The sequence below is a fragment of the Fusarium oxysporum genome, chromosome 10 (assembly GCF_000149955.1).
Source record: "Fusarium oxysporum f. sp. lycopersici 4287 chromosome 10, whole genome shotgun sequence".
NCBI lineage: Eukaryota > Fungi > Ascomycota > Sordariomycetes > Hypocreales > Nectriaceae > Fusarium > Fusarium oxysporum.
In genome coordinates this window covers 1154743-1174294 of record NC_030995.1, presented here as the reverse complement: position 1 = coordinate 1174294, position 19552 = coordinate 1154743, and the positions used below count along the sequence as shown (strand labels likewise).

At 49.2% G+C, this 19552-nt stretch overlaps 6 protein-coding genes across 8 annotated transcripts in view; 4 read left to right on the top strand and 2 right to left on the bottom strand.

Moving 5' to 3' along the window:
• The window catches only part of FOXG_11346 (mannan polymerase II complex ANP1 subunit), a gene marked incomplete at its 3' end in the record, with an annotated part of 2353 nt that extends 2127 nt beyond the window's left edge, over nucleotides 1-226 (top strand). The window contains exon 5 of the mRNA XM_018390944.1: nucleotides 5-226. Within this exon, the coding sequence (XP_018249505.1) occupies nucleotides 5-226 (222 nt within the window). The remainder of the gene's footprint in view (nucleotides 1-4) is intronic.
• An 808-nt stretch (nucleotides 227-1034) lies between these two features.
• On the top strand, nucleotides 1035-6787 carry FOXG_11345 (uncharacterized protein). 2 transcript variants are annotated; one of them, XM_018390943.1, is made up of 8 exons: nucleotides 1035-1760; nucleotides 1828-4361; nucleotides 4408-4697; nucleotides 4745-5087; nucleotides 5135-5523; nucleotides 5575-5681; nucleotides 5736-6118; nucleotides 6170-6787. In XM_018390943.1, the coding sequence occupies exons 1-8, from the start codon at nucleotides 1328-1330 to the stop codon at nucleotides 6485-6487; spliced, it is 4797 nt and encodes a 1598-aa protein (XP_018249504.1). In that variant the 5' UTR covers nucleotides 1035-1327; the 3' UTR covers nucleotides 6488-6787. The 2 variants fall into 2 exon arrangements, with proteins under 2 accessions (XP_018249504.1, XP_018249503.1); XM_018390942.1 differs by having other exon boundaries at nucleotides 1040-1760; nucleotides 5575-6118; nucleotides 6170-6773.
• A 380-nt stretch (nucleotides 6788-7167) lies between these two features.
• Nucleotides 7168-11225, top strand: FOXG_20515 (uncharacterized protein; the record flags this gene model as incomplete). Its single annotated transcript, XM_018400798.1, has 7 exons — nucleotides 7168-8071; nucleotides 8145-8699; nucleotides 8754-8977; nucleotides 9711-9840; nucleotides 9895-10292; nucleotides 10345-10794; nucleotides 10854-11225. The coding sequence occupies 7 exons, from the start codon at nucleotides 7168-7170 to the stop codon at nucleotides 11223-11225; spliced, it is 3033 nt and encodes a 1010-aa protein (XP_018249502.1).
• FOXG_11341 (uncharacterized protein) lies at nucleotides 10307-14621 on the bottom strand. The gene is made up of 3 exons (XM_018390941.1): nucleotides 13340-14621; nucleotides 13179-13279; nucleotides 10307-13127 (listed from the first exon to the last, which is right to left on the bottom strand). Exons 1-3 carry the CDS (start codon nucleotides 14289-14291, stop codon nucleotides 11250-11252), a joined length of 2931 nt encoding a protein of 976 aa, XP_018249501.1. The 5' UTR covers nucleotides 14292-14621; the 3' UTR covers nucleotides 10307-11249.
• On the top strand, nucleotides 14607-16613 carry FOXG_11340 (uncharacterized protein). 2 transcript variants are annotated; one of them, XM_018390940.1, is made up of 3 exons: nucleotides 14607-14830; nucleotides 14899-16145; nucleotides 16204-16578. In XM_018390940.1, exons 2-3 carry the CDS (start codon nucleotides 16016-16018, stop codon nucleotides 16353-16355), a joined length of 282 nt encoding a protein of 93 aa, XP_018249500.1. In that variant the 5' UTR covers nucleotides 14607-14830; nucleotides 14899-16015; the 3' UTR covers nucleotides 16356-16578. The 2 variants fall into 2 exon arrangements, with proteins under 2 accessions (XP_018249500.1, XP_018249499.1); XM_018390939.1 differs by having other exon boundaries at nucleotides 14607-16145; nucleotides 16204-16613.
• Nucleotides 14823-19468, bottom strand: FOXG_11339 (pre-mRNA-splicing factor SYF1). Its single transcript, XM_018390938.1, has 4 exons — nucleotides 19070-19468; nucleotides 18840-19010; nucleotides 14966-18779; nucleotides 14823-14913 (listed from the first exon to the last, which is right to left on the bottom strand). Exons 1-3 carry the CDS (start codon nucleotides 19127-19129, stop codon nucleotides 16542-16544), a joined length of 2469 nt encoding a protein of 822 aa, XP_018249498.1. The 5' UTR covers nucleotides 19130-19468; the 3' UTR covers nucleotides 14823-14913; nucleotides 14966-16541.
• Between the last annotated feature and the right edge of the window lie 84 nt (nucleotides 19469-19552).

The following is a 19552-nucleotide window of genomic DNA, read 5'->3' as shown; positions in this document are numbered from 1 at the left end:
CCAGCCCCATAATCAACAACCTGGCTCTGGCAACCAAGCCAAGGCGGGCTCAGGTAATGCCGCTCAAGGCGACATCAAAGCGCAAGTGGTCAAGCGGGAGGGTAACGCAGCAAGACAAGAAGGCAAAGCTGTTCAAGAGGGAGACAAACGAGCTGCTGTTGGTGCACAAGATGCGCCCAAAGCCAACCCAGGGGCCGCTCAGCAAGTCGGTAATGCAGCTGCTTAAAGAGTTTCCGTTAATATCTTCTCTGGTCTTGTTTCCTTGATCGCATACGATATCTACTTGCTGTATAATAGAATGGATGTCATCGGAGTCGTTGGTTGTGAGTTTGTACGCTTAGGCGGAGAACGACAGACAGTTAAAAGGTGTGACCATTGGTAGATCCCCTTTGGCATGTCATTGGCGTTTGGTTGGGAAGGGCTACTCGTTATCAATATCAAAGAAGACAAAAAATCATACGCTTTAATGATTACTATACTGTTGTGGACAAACATGAAGAAAAAATAAAGCATACTGACTTTGGTTTAGTTTTATTTTTATTTTTTATACAGGATAGGGCCTCATGTAAGTAGAGCTTCCCGGAACGTTTATTTCTAAGGAATGTGTTAGCATTCTCGTAAATTCTTGATGCATTCATGCAATCCTTCAATTGTCGTATCTTTATAGACATGGAAGTTTGCAAATAAATGAGCCCCTTTTCTCATACTGCCCGAGGTGGAACTGTACCTATACAGATTAGGCAGGGAGGGAGTCAGTGGGAGTTTGGGATCAAGCTCAGGCTTAAAGGCAAGACCGGTCTTCCTGCCATTTTTTGTTGCGAGTCGAATTGATAATGTGATGAACGAAATCGGGCTGAATATTTTGCTATTTTCAATATTAATTCCAAATTTTTTTCATCCAGCCTCCAGCCGTGCATGTCTTTCAAGGGGCCAGGACAGATGGTGGCAGCTGGCCAATCAGCGTAGGCATGGGGCGACACCTGGAGAAGGACAGCGCGCAGCTTCTAAGATCTTGGCATAAAGTTAAGTGGTACCTTGCCTTAGCTACCTAAGGTATCTTAGCCGTAGGTACGCTACGTTGCGACTTTGTCTTTATCATCCAACCTCGGAACTCTCTCGAGCAAACTCGGCCACAAACGATTCCCCTTTTCGTTTCGCTGGAGACGTGGTGCTTCCTCCGAAGAGTCTTCCTTTCGCTTTGTGTTCGATTGACCAGCAAGCGTAGCATCGGGTTTCTACGATATTTCGGACCTTCTTCAGTCACCCCCGAATTTGGGTCAATCACCAAGTCGCAAACCATCACCAACGATTACGAGCCTGCAATATCATGAGTCGCGATGAACAACCGTCTCTGACTATGGAGAGTCCTAGGCCATCGGGAGTTTCGAGTTTCGAGAACCGCGCGCTCCCTGTACGGATGCAGTATCGAAGCCGACCTGTGTCCGTCGCAGTTGACCCCGTGTCGCTTGTCATTTCGGAATGCATCTCCATAACTTCCGCTATCCAGAAGCATGCTCGCTCTCCACATTCATCCGTTTCCGCTATTCTTGGTGGAAGCCCGAATCCCGTACAGCTTGGACCTCCCAGTCCTTCACCACGTGGACGAAGCAAGAGCCCCGCGGCGAGTATCAGCGGTGATGCTTCCCATGATGGCCTTACTAACCGCTGGGGTCTTCGTGGGCAGAGGGGAAAGAGCATGCAAGATAACCCCATGATTGCTGGCTTTGGGAAACTAAGGCATGAGCTTGCCGGTGTTAAAGGTATGGCTGGCCAACTAGTCGCTATTACTCCTTTCTTCACCCATGATGGCTGACATTTCCCTTCTAGATATCCGGTCATTCGACGCCCCTGCGATCCTCGCCCCGTTCCTCCACGTTATACAAACCAAGGGTACCGCCGCCCCGATCACCATCTTGGCCCTAGGTGCTTTAAGGAAGTTTCTGGCTTATGGTTTCATCTGCCCCGAGTCACCACGGTTTGCATTAGCTATGCAATCTCTGTCCAGTGCCGTTACACATTGTCAGTTCGATATCAGTGATTCAGGCCAAGTCGAGGTTGTTCTTCTCATGATTCTGAATCTGATGGAGGATATGATGTCTGGTCCGGGTGGAGATATTCTGAGCGACGAGAGCGTTTGCGACATGATGGGTCGCGGCCTTGCGATATGCTCACAGCCTCGTTTCTCCCCCGTTTTGCGCCGTACTGCTGAAGCCTCTATGGTGAGGATGTGCCAAATCATATTCGAAGACGTGAAACACCTCGAGGTTGAAGCTGGCGATGACGCAAACGCCTTGGATCAGCAAGTTGATGACGATCGCGATAGTGTCAGAATGGAAAACCCCGCTCCTGAAGCAGGAGGACTGTCTGCCGAACCTGAGAGCCTGGAGGTACCTGGAATACCTACCCCAGACCCCGAACGCAGCAGCAGGGACACCACGGCCACCTCTGAAACGGCACTGGCAACTACAAGCGACGTGACAGAGGAGACGGAGTCTGTGGATCTTAGGCCTTACTCCCTCCCTTCCGTTCGTGAGTTATTCCGGGTATTGGTGAACTTCCTGGACCCCCAAGATCGACAGCACACCGATACAATGCGGGTTATGGCATTACGAATTATTCACGTCGCCCTTGAGGTTGCTGGACCCTTTATCTCTCGACATCCTGCCTTGGCAGGCATCGCGGAGGACCGATTGTGCTGTTATCTGTTTCAGCTGGTAAGGTCTGACAACATGGCAATTCTCGAGGAGTCGCTAGTTGTTGCCGGTACGCTGTTGGCCACTTGTCGTGGAGTACTTAAGCTGCAACAGGAGCTGTTCCTATCTTACCTGGTAGCTTGTTTACACCCAAAGGTTGAGATACCCCGCGAGCCCGGTATCGACCCCTCTCTCTATGCTGGCATCCCACAGACACCCAAACTAGTCAAACCTTCACAATCATCACAGCCCAGCAGTGGCCGATCGACCCCAGTCCCTGTCAAGGACCGTCAAAAACTTGGCCTGGAGGGTGGATCCCGGAAGCCAGATGCACGCCAAGCTATGGTAGAAAGTGTTGGGGTCTTGTCGCGCATGCCGACATTCATGGCGGAGCTCTTCATTAATTACGATTGCGATGTTGACCGGGCAGATCTCTGTGAAGACATGATTGGTCTTCTTTCCAGAAATGCTCTCCCTGATTCTGCAACCTGGAGCACCACAAGCGTCCCTCCGCTCTGTCTTGATGCTCTGCTCCGATATATCCAGTTTATTGCCGAAAGACTTGATCAAGATCCTGTTTATGAAGACTTTCCTGACCCTGTGACATTAAGGGAGCAACGGCGAAAGAAGAAAATTATTGTCAAGGGAGCAAGCAAGTTCAACGAGAAGCCGAAGGAGGGTCTGGGCTATCTGGAAGCACAGGGCATCATTAAGGACGCCACAGATCCTGTTGCTGTCGCTAAGTTTCTCAAAGGCACTTCACGGGTCAATAAGAAGGTCCTTGGCGACTTCATATCTAAGAGAGGCAATGAAGAAATTCTTGGAGCTTTCTTGGACCTTTTCGACTTTTCTGGTAAGCGAGTTGACGAGGCACTTAGACAATTCTTGGAGTCATTCCGACTCCCCGGAGAGGCGCCCTTGATTGCTACGATCGTGGAAGCTTTCTCTGAGAAATTTTGCTCCCACGATACTACTGGCGAAGTCGCAGACAAGGATGCAGTGTACATCTTGACGTATGCCATCATCTTGTTGAATACTGATCAACATAACCCCAACCTGGACGCCAAGAAACGCATGACGTTGGAGGATTTCGCAAGAAACCTCAGGGGAACCAACAACGGCCAAAACTTTGCTCCTGAGTATCTGCAGACTATCTACCAGTCCATCAAGTCCAACGAAATCATCCTGCCCGATGAACATGATAACAAGCATGCCTTTGACTATGCATGGAGAGAACTGCTTCTCAAGACAGAGTCAGCAGGTAACCTTGTAATATGCGATACAAACATTTATGATGCTGATATGTTTGCAACGACCTGGAAACCTATCGTTTCTACGCTGTCCTATGTATTCATGTCCGCCACAGATGATGCCGTGTTCGCTCGAATCGTCACTGGTTTCGATGAATGCGCTCGCATTGCCACCAAATATCAGAACTCGGAAGCTCTTGATCAGATTGTTTATTGTCTGAGCCACATGTCGACGTTGGCAACCGAAACACAGTTCAACACTTCCCTGAACACTGAAGTTCAGGCAGGGGATGGTAGCGTCATGGTAAGCGAACTCGCTGTTAAGCTCGGTAGGGATTTCAGGGCCCAACTTGCGACTCTTGTGTTGTTCCGTGTCGTTACTGGAAGTGAAAACCTTATACACAGGAGTTGGAAATATGTGAGTAATCAAGTCTTTTCAGTTGGATGGATGCTCACATTGACAGATGATTCGCATATGGCTCAATCTATTTACCAACTCGCTCATTTCGCCATTTTCCCCAAGCAATCTGCCAGGCCTACCGCTGCCCCCCATTCCACTGCAAACACCATCACAAGTCATCGATCGAGTAGCGAGGAATGCGGACACTGGTTTCTTTTCGGCCTTCACATCATACATTTCTAGTTATGCTGCCGACGACCCCCCTGAACCATCCGATGAGGAGCTGGAAAGCACACTTTGTACCATCGATTGTATCAAGTCATGCAAGATGACTGCGGTGTTTGAAAATATTGCGTAAGTTGTACGTGTGTATAGTCAGGATCAAGCTAATTATCTGAAAGTAACCTGAGCCCATCTGTCGCTAAAGTCATCGTCGAAACACTTGTTGATCAACTCCCCGAGGATTCTAACACCACCGTAATTAGTGTCAAGCATGAAAGTTTGCCTACGTCTCCCACGAATGGTCACGTTCGACCGCCGGGGCATTTGGAGTACGATCCAAGTGTTGCGTCTATCCTAGAGTTCTGTACACTCTTGGCGTCACGGGATGCAGAATCCATCGAGAGCATGGGTAAAGTTGTCTTCGACACGCTACAAGGGGTTCTTCGCGATCCAGCCCGATACCATGCCATTACAGTTTCCCGGGCGTCTTTCTATGCTCTCAAGCTACTCAATATCAGCTATGTAAGTTTTCTAGCAAACGCTTTTGAACTTGAAGCTAATTATATAAGGATCATGACTTTGTCAATGTTCCATTTCTGCTTCACACGATCTCGACTTTGCCACAAGAGGCTTTGGGGAAGAATTCGGATCTTGTGTTGCAGGGCCTTTCGCTTTGCATCGAGGAGTCTGGCCCGTTGAAACGAGAAATGATGACATCCCCTGACTTTTGGGCAATACTGCGAGCCTTGGCTCAACGTCCGGAATCAGCAGCACTTGTGTTCGAAATTTTGGAGAAGGGAACTGCTGGAACCCCTCCAGCTATTATGGCAGATAACTACGAGGCAGCAATATCCCTTCTGAACGACTTTGCCTCCGCTGCCACCCCTCGGCAACCTAATATGCAGACCCGAAGCCCTAGACCCCAAAGGCCAGCCCCCTCCAAGCAAGACAAAAAAGGGTAAAACTTTACAAACCCCAAGCTTTGAACATAACACTGATATGATCCCAGCAATGCGGAAGCAGTTAGCCGAGGCTCCAAGGCTGTCAACATGCTTTATAATTTGACGGATCGGATCCCACATCTCATGCAACAGTCTCAGCTTGAGAGCAGTGAAGGTGTGTCATCCTTCAAACACTATTATTCCAATTGCCATGTTGACAAATCCACAGCCTGGTCTGCATATTGGCTGCCAATTTTCCAGGCTTTAACCACTCAGTGTGCAAACCCATGCAGAGATGTCCGACAACTTGCCTTCTCCGCTCTTCAACGATCTCTTCTGTCCCCAGAGTTGACCTGCAGTGACCCTAAAGAGTGGACTGCTATTTTTGGCAAGGTTCTCTTTCCATTAATCATTCAGCTGCTCAAGCCTGAGGTCTTTCTGTCCGATCGAGATGGAATGAGCGAGATGAGAGTCCAGTCTGCCTCTCTTCTTTGCAAAGTCTTTCTTCAGTATATGGTACTCCTCTCAGAATGGGACGGAATGCTGGATCTCTGGATCAAGATCATTGAGATTATGGATCGTCTTATGAACAGTGGCCAGGGTGACAGTCTTGTGAGTTAACCTACCCAGCTTTGCAATGATACAGGCACTGACAAATAGTAGGAGGAGGCTGTCCGTGAGAACCTCAAGAATGTGCTGCTGTTTATGGCCAGTAGTAAGTATCTTGTGTCACCCCACATAGATCCGTCGAAGGAGGAACTTTGGTCAGAGACCTGGAAGCGCATAGATCGATTCCTGCCTGAACTCCGTGGCGAACTCGCTCTTGATGAGCCCCCGAACGAGAACAAGACAGACAACCAGACTACTGAAGTGTCGGCACAGCTTCCGGAGAAGGAAAAAGAGATCGAGAAGAAGACTGAGATTGAAGAGGACCAGATTACTGAAGACCCAGCCACGACAGAAAAAGTTGCTGAAGAATAAATCTTGCTTCGCTCGGAGGAGACTGGGAAAAGTCAGAGTCATCAAGATTATGTTGCCAATATATCTGCGCATCGGCGTTTGGATGGGATCTACTGTGCACTTTAGATGTTTACTTGACAGAGGACTTTGTACAAAATGACAAATAGAACGCCTCTATCATCGGCTCCAAGAGCTAGATTGACAGATGTTTGCTTGAGATAAACAGGGGGCATAAACGCTTGAACTAGAATTCATCCACCAGTATCAAACAGTTGTAATACAAATTCTCGCGTTGATCTTGCAAGCATATCCTAAAGGCCCGATATAGACTGATTGATAGCTATGGTTTGAAAGGAGACTCTATTGCAGCGTATTTATGGGAGTTGGTATATGTATAAATTGTTTTAGTTGGCAACCTTTTTTGTGGACCAGCACCTCGGGCGTTAGTCATTCATATATTCTGACTGAGACTGTGTACCTGCCTACCTCGAAGCTTCATTCTGAAGGCAAAATCACCCAGACGCCCCATCTCGAACATCCTCAGTCTTAGATATGCCTTAGGCATGTGTTTATGAGGCAGCACCATTTTTTTCGGTCTGACACATACATTCATTCTTGTCTTTCGAAATTGTCAAGGAAATAAGGCGAGAGTTGTTTTCAGCCTCATCTTTCATTGTAATTTGTGCAGCGGCCCCACCTAAATGCTCAAACGCTCTCTGCGTCTTGCGATGAAGAGAAATCTTGACTCATTTCTCAAGGAATACTATTCGTTGACTTCCAACTCGGTCACGACCCCAATAGCGCCCTCTCCCAAAGTCAAAGTTCCTGGACCGCCTGCCAAGGTTCCCAAGTCCAACATGGTAACCACCACCATTCAACTCACCAGCAAGGAGCAGCAGCTTCGCCATCTGCTTCTTGATGTTGCCAAAGACATAGACGAGTCCGGAAAAGCTCCAGAGCCTATTGTTCTTCGTTGGGCCGGTGGCTGGGTACGCGACAAGCTACTCAATATCCAGAGCCATGACATCGACGTGGCCATCAACGCCATGACTGGGGTCCCCTTTGCTCAAGCTATGTGCGATTACTGTGAACGACCAGAGGCCATGTCCAAGCACAGCATCGGCCCTGCAGATATCGGAAGCCTCCACAACGTTGCGCGCAACCCTGAGAAGTCCAAGCATCTGGAAACGGCCATGGTCAAGATGTTTGGTCTGGATCTCGATTTCGTCAACCTCAGAAAGGAAACCTATACTGAGGACAGTCGAAACCCTCAAATGGAATTCGGTACGGCCGAAGAGGACGCTCGCCGCCGCGATGCCACCGTCAACGCACTCTTCTACAACTTACATGACGATCGTGTTGAAGATTTTACGGGGGGACTTGCAGATATGGAAGCAAAAATAATCAGAACCCCTTTGGAGCCCTTCCAGACCTTCATGGACGACCCTCTGAGGGTTTTGAGACTTGTTCGTTTCTCCAGCCGGCTCCAATTCATAATTGACGCCAACACGCGCAAATTCATGGCAGACCCAAAGGTCCTTGAGGCATTGCGTGCCAAGATCAGTCGAGAGCGAGTCGGCGTAGAGTTGGAGAAAATGCTCAAAGGTTGTTGCAACATCTTGATCTGATTTGATCTGATCTGATCTGATCTGAAGGGTATGTACTAACTTCTAGGTAGGAGATCACCCTTTTGAAGCGCTTCAACTCATCCATGAACTACAACTCTTCCATGCAATCTTTACCGACCCAACTCAGGAGAACCTCCCAGTTCCCGACATATCGCGGTGGGCTGTTGCTTATACTTGTCTTGATGAGCTTCTCAACGATCGAGACTCGACTTCTATTGCTGGCCGACTCATTACATCTATGGATGCCACCTACTCCGCTTGGAACCTTGCCGCGCTCTCTCCATGGATGACGGTTGAAGAGCCTCCGAATCCTCGCAGGAAAGCAAACGCTCTCCCTCTTGTGGCCATTGTCTCGCGCGAAGGCTTCAAGGCCCCAAATCGATTGTCAAGTATTGTTGCTGCTTCGCATCGCAATCGTGACGAGATTTTGGAGTTGAAACATGCCGTCTGCAATGGAGAGTCGTACATCCAAGAACGAGATCGTTTCGGCATGGCAATCAGGAAGTGGGACACGCCCGCCGGTACCTGGAGACTGCAGGTTTTGAATGCACTGCTCGTCGAGGCCCTGGAAACCCTCACGGAATGGCGCCAAGAAAAGTCAGCAGGTAAGGGTGATGCCATTTTCCTTCCCTATGAACATCTGAGTAACTTGTTTCTAGAACAAAGTAATTTCTTAGCAGGTTGGAAGAGTTTCCTCGACCACCTCGCCAAGTTAGATGCCTATGAAGTTACGACACTTGAAAAGCTCCTTGATGGCGGAAAACTTGCCAAAGCACTTGGTGGTATCAAACCGGGGAAATGGACAGGTCCGGCTCTAGATGTCTGTGTTGCATGGCAACTTCGCAACCCTGGCGAAACAGACCCAACGGGTGCGATAGAAGAAGTACAGCGGCGGAGAGAAGAGTTGGGGATACCGTGAGTAAGGAGCTAGTATTCGTCCCAAGTCGGCGGCTCTGCATATGCACCGGTGCAACTTAGGTGTGTGAAGTATTGGTCTAGGCTAAGCTGCCATGACTTGACTATCATGATGGATGCACGACCTGTATGGACGCAATGGATATGTAGGGCAACTAAACCGCCCCTCTTATAGTTAAGACGAATGAGTATAATGATAAAGAACTTGACAAATTGTATACTGAAGCTGACAAAGTTGGTTGATCATGATGAGCAGACAGTCAGTTCCTATACAGTGCGACTAATTGTGTTTCGACACCGTATGTGGATCCAATTAACCTACCTAGCCAACCTACCTGAGGCATCCTATCTCAAGATCTGATCGTTCGCTCTTCATTCTTCTTACTCACCAACATTCAATCAACGATAAGATGTCAGTCGCTGACTCTGATACCATACTTTGTGCGTTAAAAGGGCTCCTTGGTCCTTCAAACACAGCATTGTTGCATGAAGTCTCGGGTATGAACTTAGCTCAACGTAAGCTTCACAGCATCGAATTGACTAGTATCCATTCTTTCAGGTAAACCAGAGCATTTTCGTGCAGAAACTGAAGGTTTAATATCTTCCTTGGTTGAATCCAATGATGCAGTGCGTTTTCCTATACGCCTGTGACGCTATCTGGCTCAGATAAACGGCGCCGAGCTAACAGTCGCTGCCTCCAGGACCTTCGCCAATCTGTTCTCAGTGTAATTAACCATGCCTCGTCTTCGGAGGACAACTTGGACCAAAGCCAATTATCGAGGCTTACGGCAGCCGTCAGTGAGAAGGCATTGGCATTGAGGAGTGTTGAAGGTACATCAGCGCGCATAAATCTATTACTTCTGTGGGTTGACTAACATCACAAAGAACATTCGGAACTCCTCATAGAAGCAGCTGTTGCCAGTCTCAATGTCTTGTGCTCGAAATATCACATTGTTCTGGACCAGACTACCCTCGTGAAGCTCACAGCTGTTACTGATCCTCAGGATCCATGGACAACTGCGCAAGCAGCAGCAGCAGCCTCGAAACTTTTGGCTGAACAACTTGAGTGTGAAAGTCTGACCGAGTTTATCACCAACACGGTCCTTCAGAAATATTTGAAGCCATTGTTTATGAAATCGTCCTCGCGAATCACGGCTTCAGGACGACCCTCCCAGTATGCCATGATTGACGATCGGTCCCGACCTGTGATTGAAGTGCAGCCATGGAGAACTCAGGCCCCGTGGGCAGAGGCTACAATACAATGGACAGTAAACATGTCTACGGTAAGGTCTTGCCGGTGGAAATGCGATTAGTTGCGCTGACACTCGCTGGTAGGCGTCACTCATTCAACAGCACTGGCCGCTTTTCTTGCCAGTCCTGTTGGCGCTGGTGGAGAACGAGTCTACCAAGACCAAGGCCAGAGGTTTAAGGACCACGAGGGAATTCATGGGCAAATGTCCAGCTCAAGTATTGCAAAATACAGGCATAGGCCATGTATTTGCAGGCGTCACGTTCCCGCTCCTGCTCTATCTCCCCAGCGTCACACCAGAGGATGAGTCTACGACCATACTCATACCGGCTTACGATGTGCTTATCAAGCTGGCCCAGTCCACCGGGGATACCAACAGCATTGAGCGTCGCCGACTATTTGACAAGATCCTCAGAGATGGAGTATTCGCAGGCTATTTCCATGCTTCTCAGCACACTCGCATTGTCCAAGTTCTGTTGCAGAAGGCAACAGCAGTAATCAATAGTCTGGGTATCTATACAATCAAACATTTAACTGTGAGTAACCACCTACTACCGAAAAACGCCTCGAGTTTTCCTTAACACATCTGCGCCAGCCTCTTCTCTCAATGGTGTCATTAGTCATGACAGACCCCTTTGCAGTCTCATATCCTCCGACCCTGATAGCGGCGACGCAAACCTTGAGCGCTATCATTACTAACACATGGCCTCGTATCGGAGAAGTTGAGCATATGGAGAACGTCACCCGAATTCTGTCATTATGTTGGTTAAACGTCTCTGAGGAGATTGAGCATGAGGTATCTCAGACTTCTGCTGATATCAACACCTTGTCACGAGAGTTGGCACACACAGCTCGAATTCTACAGGCATTCTGGGACCACGATGCCTCTAAATGTCCTGCGAAGCTGAGTGAAGTCCTGATGCAAGAACCGCGGCTGTCTGATCTTTTCCCGAAAACGCTGGCTTGAAGGCTGGGCGGCTGTTGCTAAGACTCAGTCTAAGGGTTGTTGTTTGAAGAAAGACTTCCCACGCAGCCATTTCCTATAGGCTTTGTATCGTTTCTTCGGACCATCTTCCTCAGTCACGGTTAGAGGGTTTTCCCCCACCTTGAGCAACTCAGCATAGACATCGATCTCTTCTTCAGTTCCTTTGACCATTAAACCTTCATCTTGCCAGTCGCCGCTTACATACTCCTGATACTCGGACGCATCCACGTCCACGGGCGTGTCGCTTGAGATGACGAGAGGAAGGTTTTGAGGATGACGGATGTATCGCTCGTAATCTTCGGATTCCTGCTCGGCAACAGACGGATTCAGAGAGTCATGGACGGCTTTGGTGAAAGTCCATTGTGCAGCCTTGGATTTCTCCAGGGCTGTTGGCTTCGTCTTGGGGCTATGTTCAGATGCCTGTACTGGCTGATTCGTGTCCAGTCGCAGAGAGCTGGCGAGTGCACCCTTGTCTTGAACAGGTTGCAGCCAACGCTGGAGCGAGATCCCTTTCACTGGTGACCGGTCCGAAATCGAGTCTGGCGCCCCATTCGCCCCCACAGTCTGTCCTCGAGAACTTGGTACATTTGCGTGTGGATGAGCATCTTTCTTCGACTTCTTTTTGTCACCGTGATCAACCTCATTGTCGGTTCGAACCCGGAAAGGGCTGAGGTCGTAGCGGCCATCCTGGGTAGATTTAAGGGGAATGTACTTGATAGTTGAGTTCATCTTGTAGGCAAACATCTTGGGAAAAGAAGAGAGGGTTGATGGCCTGTAATACTCAAGCCAATAGTCATCAAAGAATTCAACCGGATGGGCGCGGGCAATGTCTTTGCTTGGTACGTATGGTGGAATTGATCGTTTCTGCAAGTGAGCGGGAACATACCAATTGATGTAGTCGTGCTTCAACCTGGCGGACCAATCTCGTGGATCGGCATGATGGAGGTAGTAATCAGTTGCCAAGTCCCACAGCATAGGTTGGCCTTGAGTGAATATGTAATTACCGAGGAACAAGTTGTAGGCCTCCTGACGTTGACTGTCCAGGAAAGAGTTGTTGTAATATCGCTTGAAGCTCTCGATCATGTCTCTTGAATGACTCGTCCATTGGTTAATTTTGCGGTAGGTTTCCATGGTATTGACCAGTTGTGAGCCGCCGTACTGAACAGCAATGGTATCACCATGGTCATGCCACATGTGAGTGAACAAATTGACAGCATCTGTGTCGTAATCAACCGACGTATCCTCAAGAATGCCAAGGGCATGTAGCTGGTGACCTAGGGCTCGCTTGCCAATGACGAACTGCGCAGCATTGGTACGGTCCAAGCAGTCGATGCAATTTGTTCTGGCTACTCCATTCTGTGCTGTCATGGGGCTCGTGAGACCGTCTCCGTTTCGGAAGAAGCCTGTCGTAGCGAGGACCGACTCTGCGATAAGCTCGAGGTTGCCAATAACGTCCCCACCACGCACCTTTGATGCGCGACTCATGTCCCACGCTTTGTGAATGATCTTCTTATCCTTAGGCAGGAATTGGTTGAGATAGTTGATGGCATGAGTATATTCCTCCAGTAGCTTTGATTCACGAGGCGTTCGCTCCTTGGACTTGATCAGGTTAACAACATAGATCGGCGCACCGTAGCGCTCGAACAGGTTATCGAAGTGCAGAGCGGCGGCACCATAGAACGGATCAACCAAATTAAGCTCAATCGGGGGTTTAGGCGTGACACCGGTGCTGTCCTGTGTCCAGTAAAGCGGAATGCTCCCTCTATGCTGAACATAAGAGGTGTACTGCGGACTGCAGTATAGTTGAGGACCAGGTGCGTGAAACGACGTCGTCAGTGACTCGGCTACGATTTGTTCCGTCTCGACATCGTTGGCAACATAACCCTAGGAGTGTCAGCGCGCGAGCACCGAGGAGAGAAAGCAACAACCACCTACAAGATCGTTGGCTCCGCGTTTCAAGAACCGAGCACCGGCAAAGTAGCGCGAGCGCCTTGCGATGACAGTGATGTGTGCAGTACGGCCGTAAATTGATAGAGCTGTTGAAGGTTAGTACGGAGCATGGAAATAGCAGCCGTAGTCCTATTTGCCAAACTCACCCGCTTGATCAATGTATCCATGTATAATTGGACGACACCAGTCATAGGGGTCTCGAAGAGCAGTAACGGCAGGTTGTAGTAGATAGTCGTTCCAGACAAACATGGAGTTGAAATCATCGTCGTCTGGCGGCAGCATTCCCTTGGCAAGAGCATCGCGCTCCCGGATGACGTTGTGCTGCAAGGTACGTGTAACATCGTAAGAATAGCTGTAATAGAAAGAACGAGTCAAGTCGAGGTTGTTCAAGATGCCGAGGAATCGTTGCTCCTCGGTGTTGCGGGCGTCTGGCTTGAACTTGGCGGGAGTCAAGGAAACAAGCTCAGTGCCCTCGATCTGGTATATGTAGTGGCCTCCGACCATAGCAACAGTGCTCTTTTTTGTGATGAGAAGCATATAGTAGGGTCCGGTGAACTTGATAAAGCCAAGGAGGCCCCATGTGGTGCAGCGAAGCTTGATGCCACCGGTACCTCGGTTCCCGTCATCTATTGTGTCGAGCAGTTGGTTCATCTCCTTCAAACTATAAACAATCTTGTCGTCCGTCACGTTGAGCTCAGCACCCTCGGTGGTGCGGTCGATCTTGAGGATTCGATAGCGCTTTTCACTGACATCGACACCGACGATGTAATACCGACTGGCCGTTTCGTAGAGACTGAACTTGTGCATCTTGTAAATCAGGCGATCAGGGACACGGTCATCGAAGGTATCTGGGAATGCGCGTGTGGACGGGTCGGGGCTCGTTGTTCGCATAAACGGCTTCGCTACAGCGGGCTCGTCGTCATTGTCGTCTTCACCGATCGTGGGGCCGCCAGCGGCTTCTGAAGATAAGGGACTTCCCGCGCCATTGTTCTGTAGCGAGGGGAAAACAGGTGCATCGCCGTTGGCGTCGTTGGTGGTTGGAAGGGCGTCTATTTCAGGGCCTGAGCTGAGCGCGTCTGGAACACCATACTCAGACATTCTGACGAGTGCGTGTCATGTCCGAGCGCAGGCGAATCGCTAGAGAGGATGTATCTTTGAGCATATAAAATGGTGAGTCGCATCGAGTTGACCAGGCGAATGTGTCTGCTGCTGCCTGTACATGAAGAATGTTGTGTGTCGTAATCAATTAAAGAAGGAAGCTGGACACGAAATGATAGAACCAATTCCTGCCTCAGAGGTCAAGGATGGATCGATGGTCGGCGGTTTCCCCACATCACATCTCAGATGACGTTGTAAGTGTCGAGTGCCAGTCACATGCCTATGAATTAGTTACCATCCGTCTTACATACAAACAAACAAACAAACAAACAGTCGAAATCGACGCGCTTTGAAGCCTTTTCAACATGGCTCTATTCTATTCTACCAAACTCCAAATACGTGCACAGGCTCTCCCATTGCTCATTGGCAAGTCAGTCGTTATTCTTTAGTTCACCCATTCGAGGCTCCTTTGGTGTGGCCTGGATCTAGCGTGTTTACATCGGCTCATGAACTTGCCGATCTAGTAAACTAATAACAAAGTACGCATCCTAGGACCTCTCCTCTTGCAGCTCTCATTCCGGTGTAAAGCTAAAGCCTCTTGGCTTAGGCGAGCTATCCGATTCTCATCGTCGTTAGATCTCCATGCCAAGCAGTCAGTTCAGTTAGTCACTCACTCAGTCTGTCTGTCTACGGAGTACAACACGCGACGTTCCGCTGTAGTTACCCATTGACCCTTCATTGCTATGTATCGATACAACGTTGTCCAATTCTTGATAACCCTTGCCAACAGCATTGGCTCAGCGTCTGCGTCGAGCATATCTTTGTCAGCAACATCTTTAACTCTCGTTGTCATCACATATCTATGTACATACGTCCTCATGCTTGGCCATTTGCCACCGTGGCTGCATAAGTCGTGTTGCATCTGTCAGCTCTTTGCCGAGCTGAGCTACCAACCGTTGATGTCTCACGACATTGATCCAATTGCCTTCTTTCAAGGACCACCACCACGCCTCGAATAGGTTCGTGTCTGCTAAAAAGCTACCTCCCGGCAAATAGCTTCCTGAGGTGATGAGCGACATGGTCACGGTACCTTTGTCTAGCTTGCACGTTAGCCATATAGTGTTACGACTACCACCACCTATGACTTTTGTTTCCAATCAAGGGCCTCAGACCATTGCTAGAGGCTGGCTGATCCTACACTCCATCGTCATCGCGGTCGAGCTACCTCTTTGATAGCGGCAACCTCTTGAAGTATTTCTCAACCATTCACCAAGAACCCTTTGTATTGTGACCATCACGCTGACGTCAATGGCCGTGATGGTCTAAATCTAAGCCACGGTCCAGCTGCCTCCTTACGTAGCATTGGCTGTATCTCTACAACCGATGCGCCACTGCAAGCGTCAATCTACAACCGCTCTTGTCTAACCTTCCCATGTCCATCCAATTCAATATAACTGCCTACAAGCCGAATAGAGATAGGCAGGCATTCATCTTGCGGGGTAATTAGACACCTCCATTACCTATCCATTTGATACTTCCCAAGGCAGTATATAAACACCCCGTTGTCCAACGATCTCGACTTGGCCCTTTCCAAGTCTTCTTCCTTACCCATCAACTACCTAGAATTGAAGATACCCCAAGACATTTGAACTCAAAAACTTTCTTTCTTTCCTTCTTTCTTGCTTCTTTCACAAAAACTCCTTGCACGGCTCAGACACTGAACAATGGAGCAACCTATTAACACCCAAGAGGGTACCACACAGCCCCTGAACGAAACGCCTGTTGTTGGCTCTCCCCCCCAGGATCGTAGAGCAAGCGATGCCGCACAAGACCGGAGAATGAGTGATGAATGGGGTACGTACAACATCTTGCCAAATAATTGTGCATCGGCAACTAACTGAGGAATGCTTAGATGCGTCAAAGGTACCCCCCAGTCGTTTCCAAAAACGTAAGGGATCCATCTATGCTACGCCCGGATCCCGCGATGGTCATGTCGACAGGAACTACCAGGACAAGTACTGGTCCAAGATGACCGAGAAGAACTGGGGCAGCGGCAGCAAGTAAGCATCGGGAGTGAGTGTTGCGTGATCAGGTAGCAGGAGTTTGGTTTCATGATTAATTGTCGAGTTCACAACTGTAAGATGGGAGATTAAATACGGAAATTAAGGGAATAGTTATCTTGGACAAACGTCTTGCACGTCCTACTATGCAACAAAAACCTAAATTAGACATTCCACCTGGAACTGTCCATCATTCATCAATGCCATCAATCTCAATGGCGTCGGGATTTGAAGTGACTGCCGTTGTAGCTGGTGTGCCTCCAACTGGACCAGTACTGGCTGCCACGAATCCTTGCGGTGCTCTGGACTGCCTCTCCAGTGCCGCCATGGCATCCGTTATCTCGGCATCGTCTGCCCCTCCCGGACGACGTTGGCTGCGTGCGAGGGCTTGGGATGCAATAAAATTGACGTCCGTGTTGTATTGCGCCTGAACACTTCGCTTGATTCGTAACATTTCTTTAAATGTATCTTCGTTACCGTGCTGCACTTCGAACTGCTCCCATTTCGTCCAGAAGTCAGGGTTTGTGCGAGGGTCACAGAACTGCGATGCATGGCCATAGATGGCGCGAGCCCGGTCAATCTCACCCAGCCTCTTCTCCATGTCCGCAAATTTGAGGCACATGTCCTTAGCTTCGACATCTGGAAGAGCAGCGATGGCCCTCTCGTAAATTGGTCTGGTCGACGTCAGGCCGAAATTGGAGGCAGATTTGGTGATATAGAAGTTGAACATGTCAGCCTGGTCTTCGTCCGCAACTGCTCGTGTGGCCCGCTCGTAAATTCGCATTGCATGCCGCGCTAGGCCACGTTCCTCTTCCAAGTTGCCATACATGAGGTAGATCGTCTTTGCGAATTTCGGGGGGCAATCTTCCACGGCTTGCTCGAATAGATCGCGAAGTCGTTCTATCCCGATCTTCCGATCAACGGCCTTGGTAAGATACAAGTTCCAAAGCTCAAAAGCAACAGGATAGCTGAATAGGTCTAAGCCACGCTCATAAATCTTGAACGATTCCTCATAATATTTGTGCTCCTCGAGCAAATTGGCATAGTTTACAACCGTCTGAGGTGTTGCAATCCGGAGCTCAAAGATTCGTTCATAAACCTTTTTGGTCTCATCCAAAGTAGACACGCTTTCAACGAGATCGACGTAGAAGCTCCAGAGTTTCCAGCTCTTGTGGACTCTTTGTTGCGGTGACAAGGTCTCGTCGAAATAGTCCACAGTAGACCGCTTTGGTGCCTGAACTGCTTTGGCCATGATCCGGACGGCGTCGTCGAAGTTCTCATTTCGTAATTCCATTTCTGCCCATTCAATCCACATATCAGCAAGCTCTGCCACTGACTTGAAGGGCACCTTGATCGCCTTCTCCATGATGACCCGGGCGTTTCTCAGGTCACCTCCGCGTTCATAAAACTTTGCGTAGTTGGCCCAGAGCTGATGAAATGCCCCAACAGCACGTTTCGGCTGTATTGCCGCAATTGCATCCGTGTACGTCTGAGCAACCTCCTTCTTGTTGTCGCCCCAAAGGGCAACTCTCTTTTCCCACTCTGGAACGTTGTTTGGATTCTGGCGTAGCAGGACGTCGTTTAGGAGGAAGGGTCGTCTGTCCATGAGTTGTTCAAAGCGCATCATTCTGATATCCAGCTCAAAGTCCGCGTTTTCGTCTTCTATCCCTTTCTCGGCCCTTGCAGACGTAACCTCCATGAGGGCACCGATGATAGACTCCTCAAATTCGGTGTAAGCCTCGAAGATAAGGGTGAAGTCTCTCACTGTCATGACCGTGGTGATTCCCTCTTCAAAGACATCGCGAGCCCGTTCAAAGCTGCCTCTCCGGATCCAATAAGTAGCGAGACCTGACCATAGCTTCCCTCTTTGATCGGCAAATCTGGAAATACCACTTCGGATTATACGTTCGGCGTCAATGCCATTTTCGTATCCTGTCTCGATTTCGGCGGCGTGTTCAACAATAAGATCTACCATTTCGCTCCAGAGTTCGTAATGGCCTTTCCCATGCTTGCTGTTGAACCTGGCGTTGTTAAGAACATCTATAAATTTCAGCGCGGCCTCTGTATAAAGCCCCGTTTGAGTAAGTAGTTCGATAAAGTCCTCTGCGTCTTCAGGATGCACCTGCATATAGCGTCGCCAAATTTTCACAGCAGTTTCGCCAGCGGCCGAGTTCGCGAATGGGCGATAGAAGGCCCAAATACGATTGTGCTGAGATATGGGAAGAGCTCTTAGAGCTCGGTCGAATGTCCGTCGGGTGAGAGTAACAAGCGGTTGTTTCGTCAGGAATTTGAGGTACATTTCCCATATCCGTGGCATCTTGTGTAGTAGATTGAGGGCCTTTTCGAAAAGGGCGTTGACTTTGCGATATTCTGCGGCGAATAATGCTGGATTCAACTTGGCAACGTGCTTAAGTCGAAACGAGAGATACTAGATAATGTTAGGCCTGAGCATTAGGCAACGGATGCCATTCCGTGGGTTGTATCGCACCAGTTTCCATAATTTGTATGAACGCGGCAATTGAGCACAAGCCCGCTCCATCACGTACGTCTGCTCAAGGATGGTACCGTGATGTGTTTTGAACTCAATGTATGCCAGCCAGGGCTTCACACTACCAGGATCGCGAAGGATATCTTGCTCATAAACGGAATCCTCGTTGGACTGATGGAGTTCGGTCAGTTGAGTATCATACGTGATGAGCATCGTGTTTATGTGCTTACTACGAGATGCAGTTGCGGCTGTCTGCGCGCCCCGTGTAGAGCGTGATCGATCGGAGCCATAATGATTATGGAATTCTAGATCGGTAAGGAAATGGCTGAAGGAATTTCGCGAAGGTGGCGGTTGAGTCGAATCAACGTGAACCGTACATCGTCGAGACAGCTGGAAAGTGTCAAAGGACCTCGCTCCGAAAGCCACAATGTGCCTCGTATAGGCCCGAGTCTGGCCGAAGGTGCCAACTTAACACCCCCGAATGTTGCTGACCCCTTGTGCGCTTCGACGAAAGGAAACTAGAGGACTCCCGGGTTGCTTGATGTTCGGCTGATGAGAACGCGAGGTTGGTGTATTTTTCTGTAGCCCGCGACACCTGGGTCCTCACAGTTCAGAGACGGTCCACTAAACTGTTAAGGAGTGGGGCGACCAGTCCTTGCTGCTTACGTTATAGCATTGATAGCTGCCCAGCAACTCTGAGTGAACAAAGTCTA

Bases quoted from the DNA above. Each gene is read 5' to 3' on its own strand.
- FOXG_11340 (XM_018390939.1), top strand. From the start codon at position 16,016: ATGGAGCAACCTATTAACACCCAAGAGGGTACCACACAGCCCCTGAAC. The intron at 16,146-16,203 runs GTACGTACAACA...AGGAATGCTTAG, and splicing joins GAGAATGAGTGATGAATGGG to ATGCGTCAAAGGTACCCCCC.
- FOXG_11345 (XM_018390942.1), top strand. From the start codon at position 1,328: ATGAGTCGCGATGAACAACCGTCTCTGACTATGGAGAGTCCTAGGCCA. The intron at 1,761-1,827 runs GTATGGCTGGCC...TTTCCCTTCTAG, and splicing joins TGAGCTTGCCGGTGTTAAAG to ATATCCGGTCATTCGACGCC. The intron at 6,119-6,169 runs GTGAGTTAACCT...GACAAATAGTAG, and splicing joins GTGGCCAGGGTGACAGTCTT to GAGGAGGCTGTCCGTGAGAA.
- FOXG_11339 (XM_018390938.1), bottom strand. From the start codon at position 19,129: ATGGCTCCGATCGATCACGCTCTACACGGGGCGCGCAGACAGCCGCAA. The intron at 19,011-19,069 runs GTAAGCACATAA...GAACTCCATCAG, and splicing joins AGCCGCAACTGCATCTCGTA to TCCAACGAGGATTCCGTTTA. The intron at 18,780-18,839 runs GTGCGATACAAC...AACATTATCTAG, and splicing joins CATACAAATTATGGAAACTG to TATCTCTCGTTTCGACTTAA.
- FOXG_11341 (XM_018390941.1), bottom strand. From the start codon at position 14,291: ATGTCTGAGTATGGTGTTCCAGACGCGCTCAGCTCAGGCCCTGAAATA. The intron at 13,280-13,339 runs GTGAGTTTGGCA...AACCTTCAACAG, and splicing joins TGGATACATTGATCAAGCGG to CTCTATCAATTTACGGCCGT. The intron at 13,128-13,178 runs GTAGGTGGTTGT...TGACACTCCTAG, and splicing joins AACGCGGAGCCAACGATCTT to GGTTATGTTGCCAACGATGT.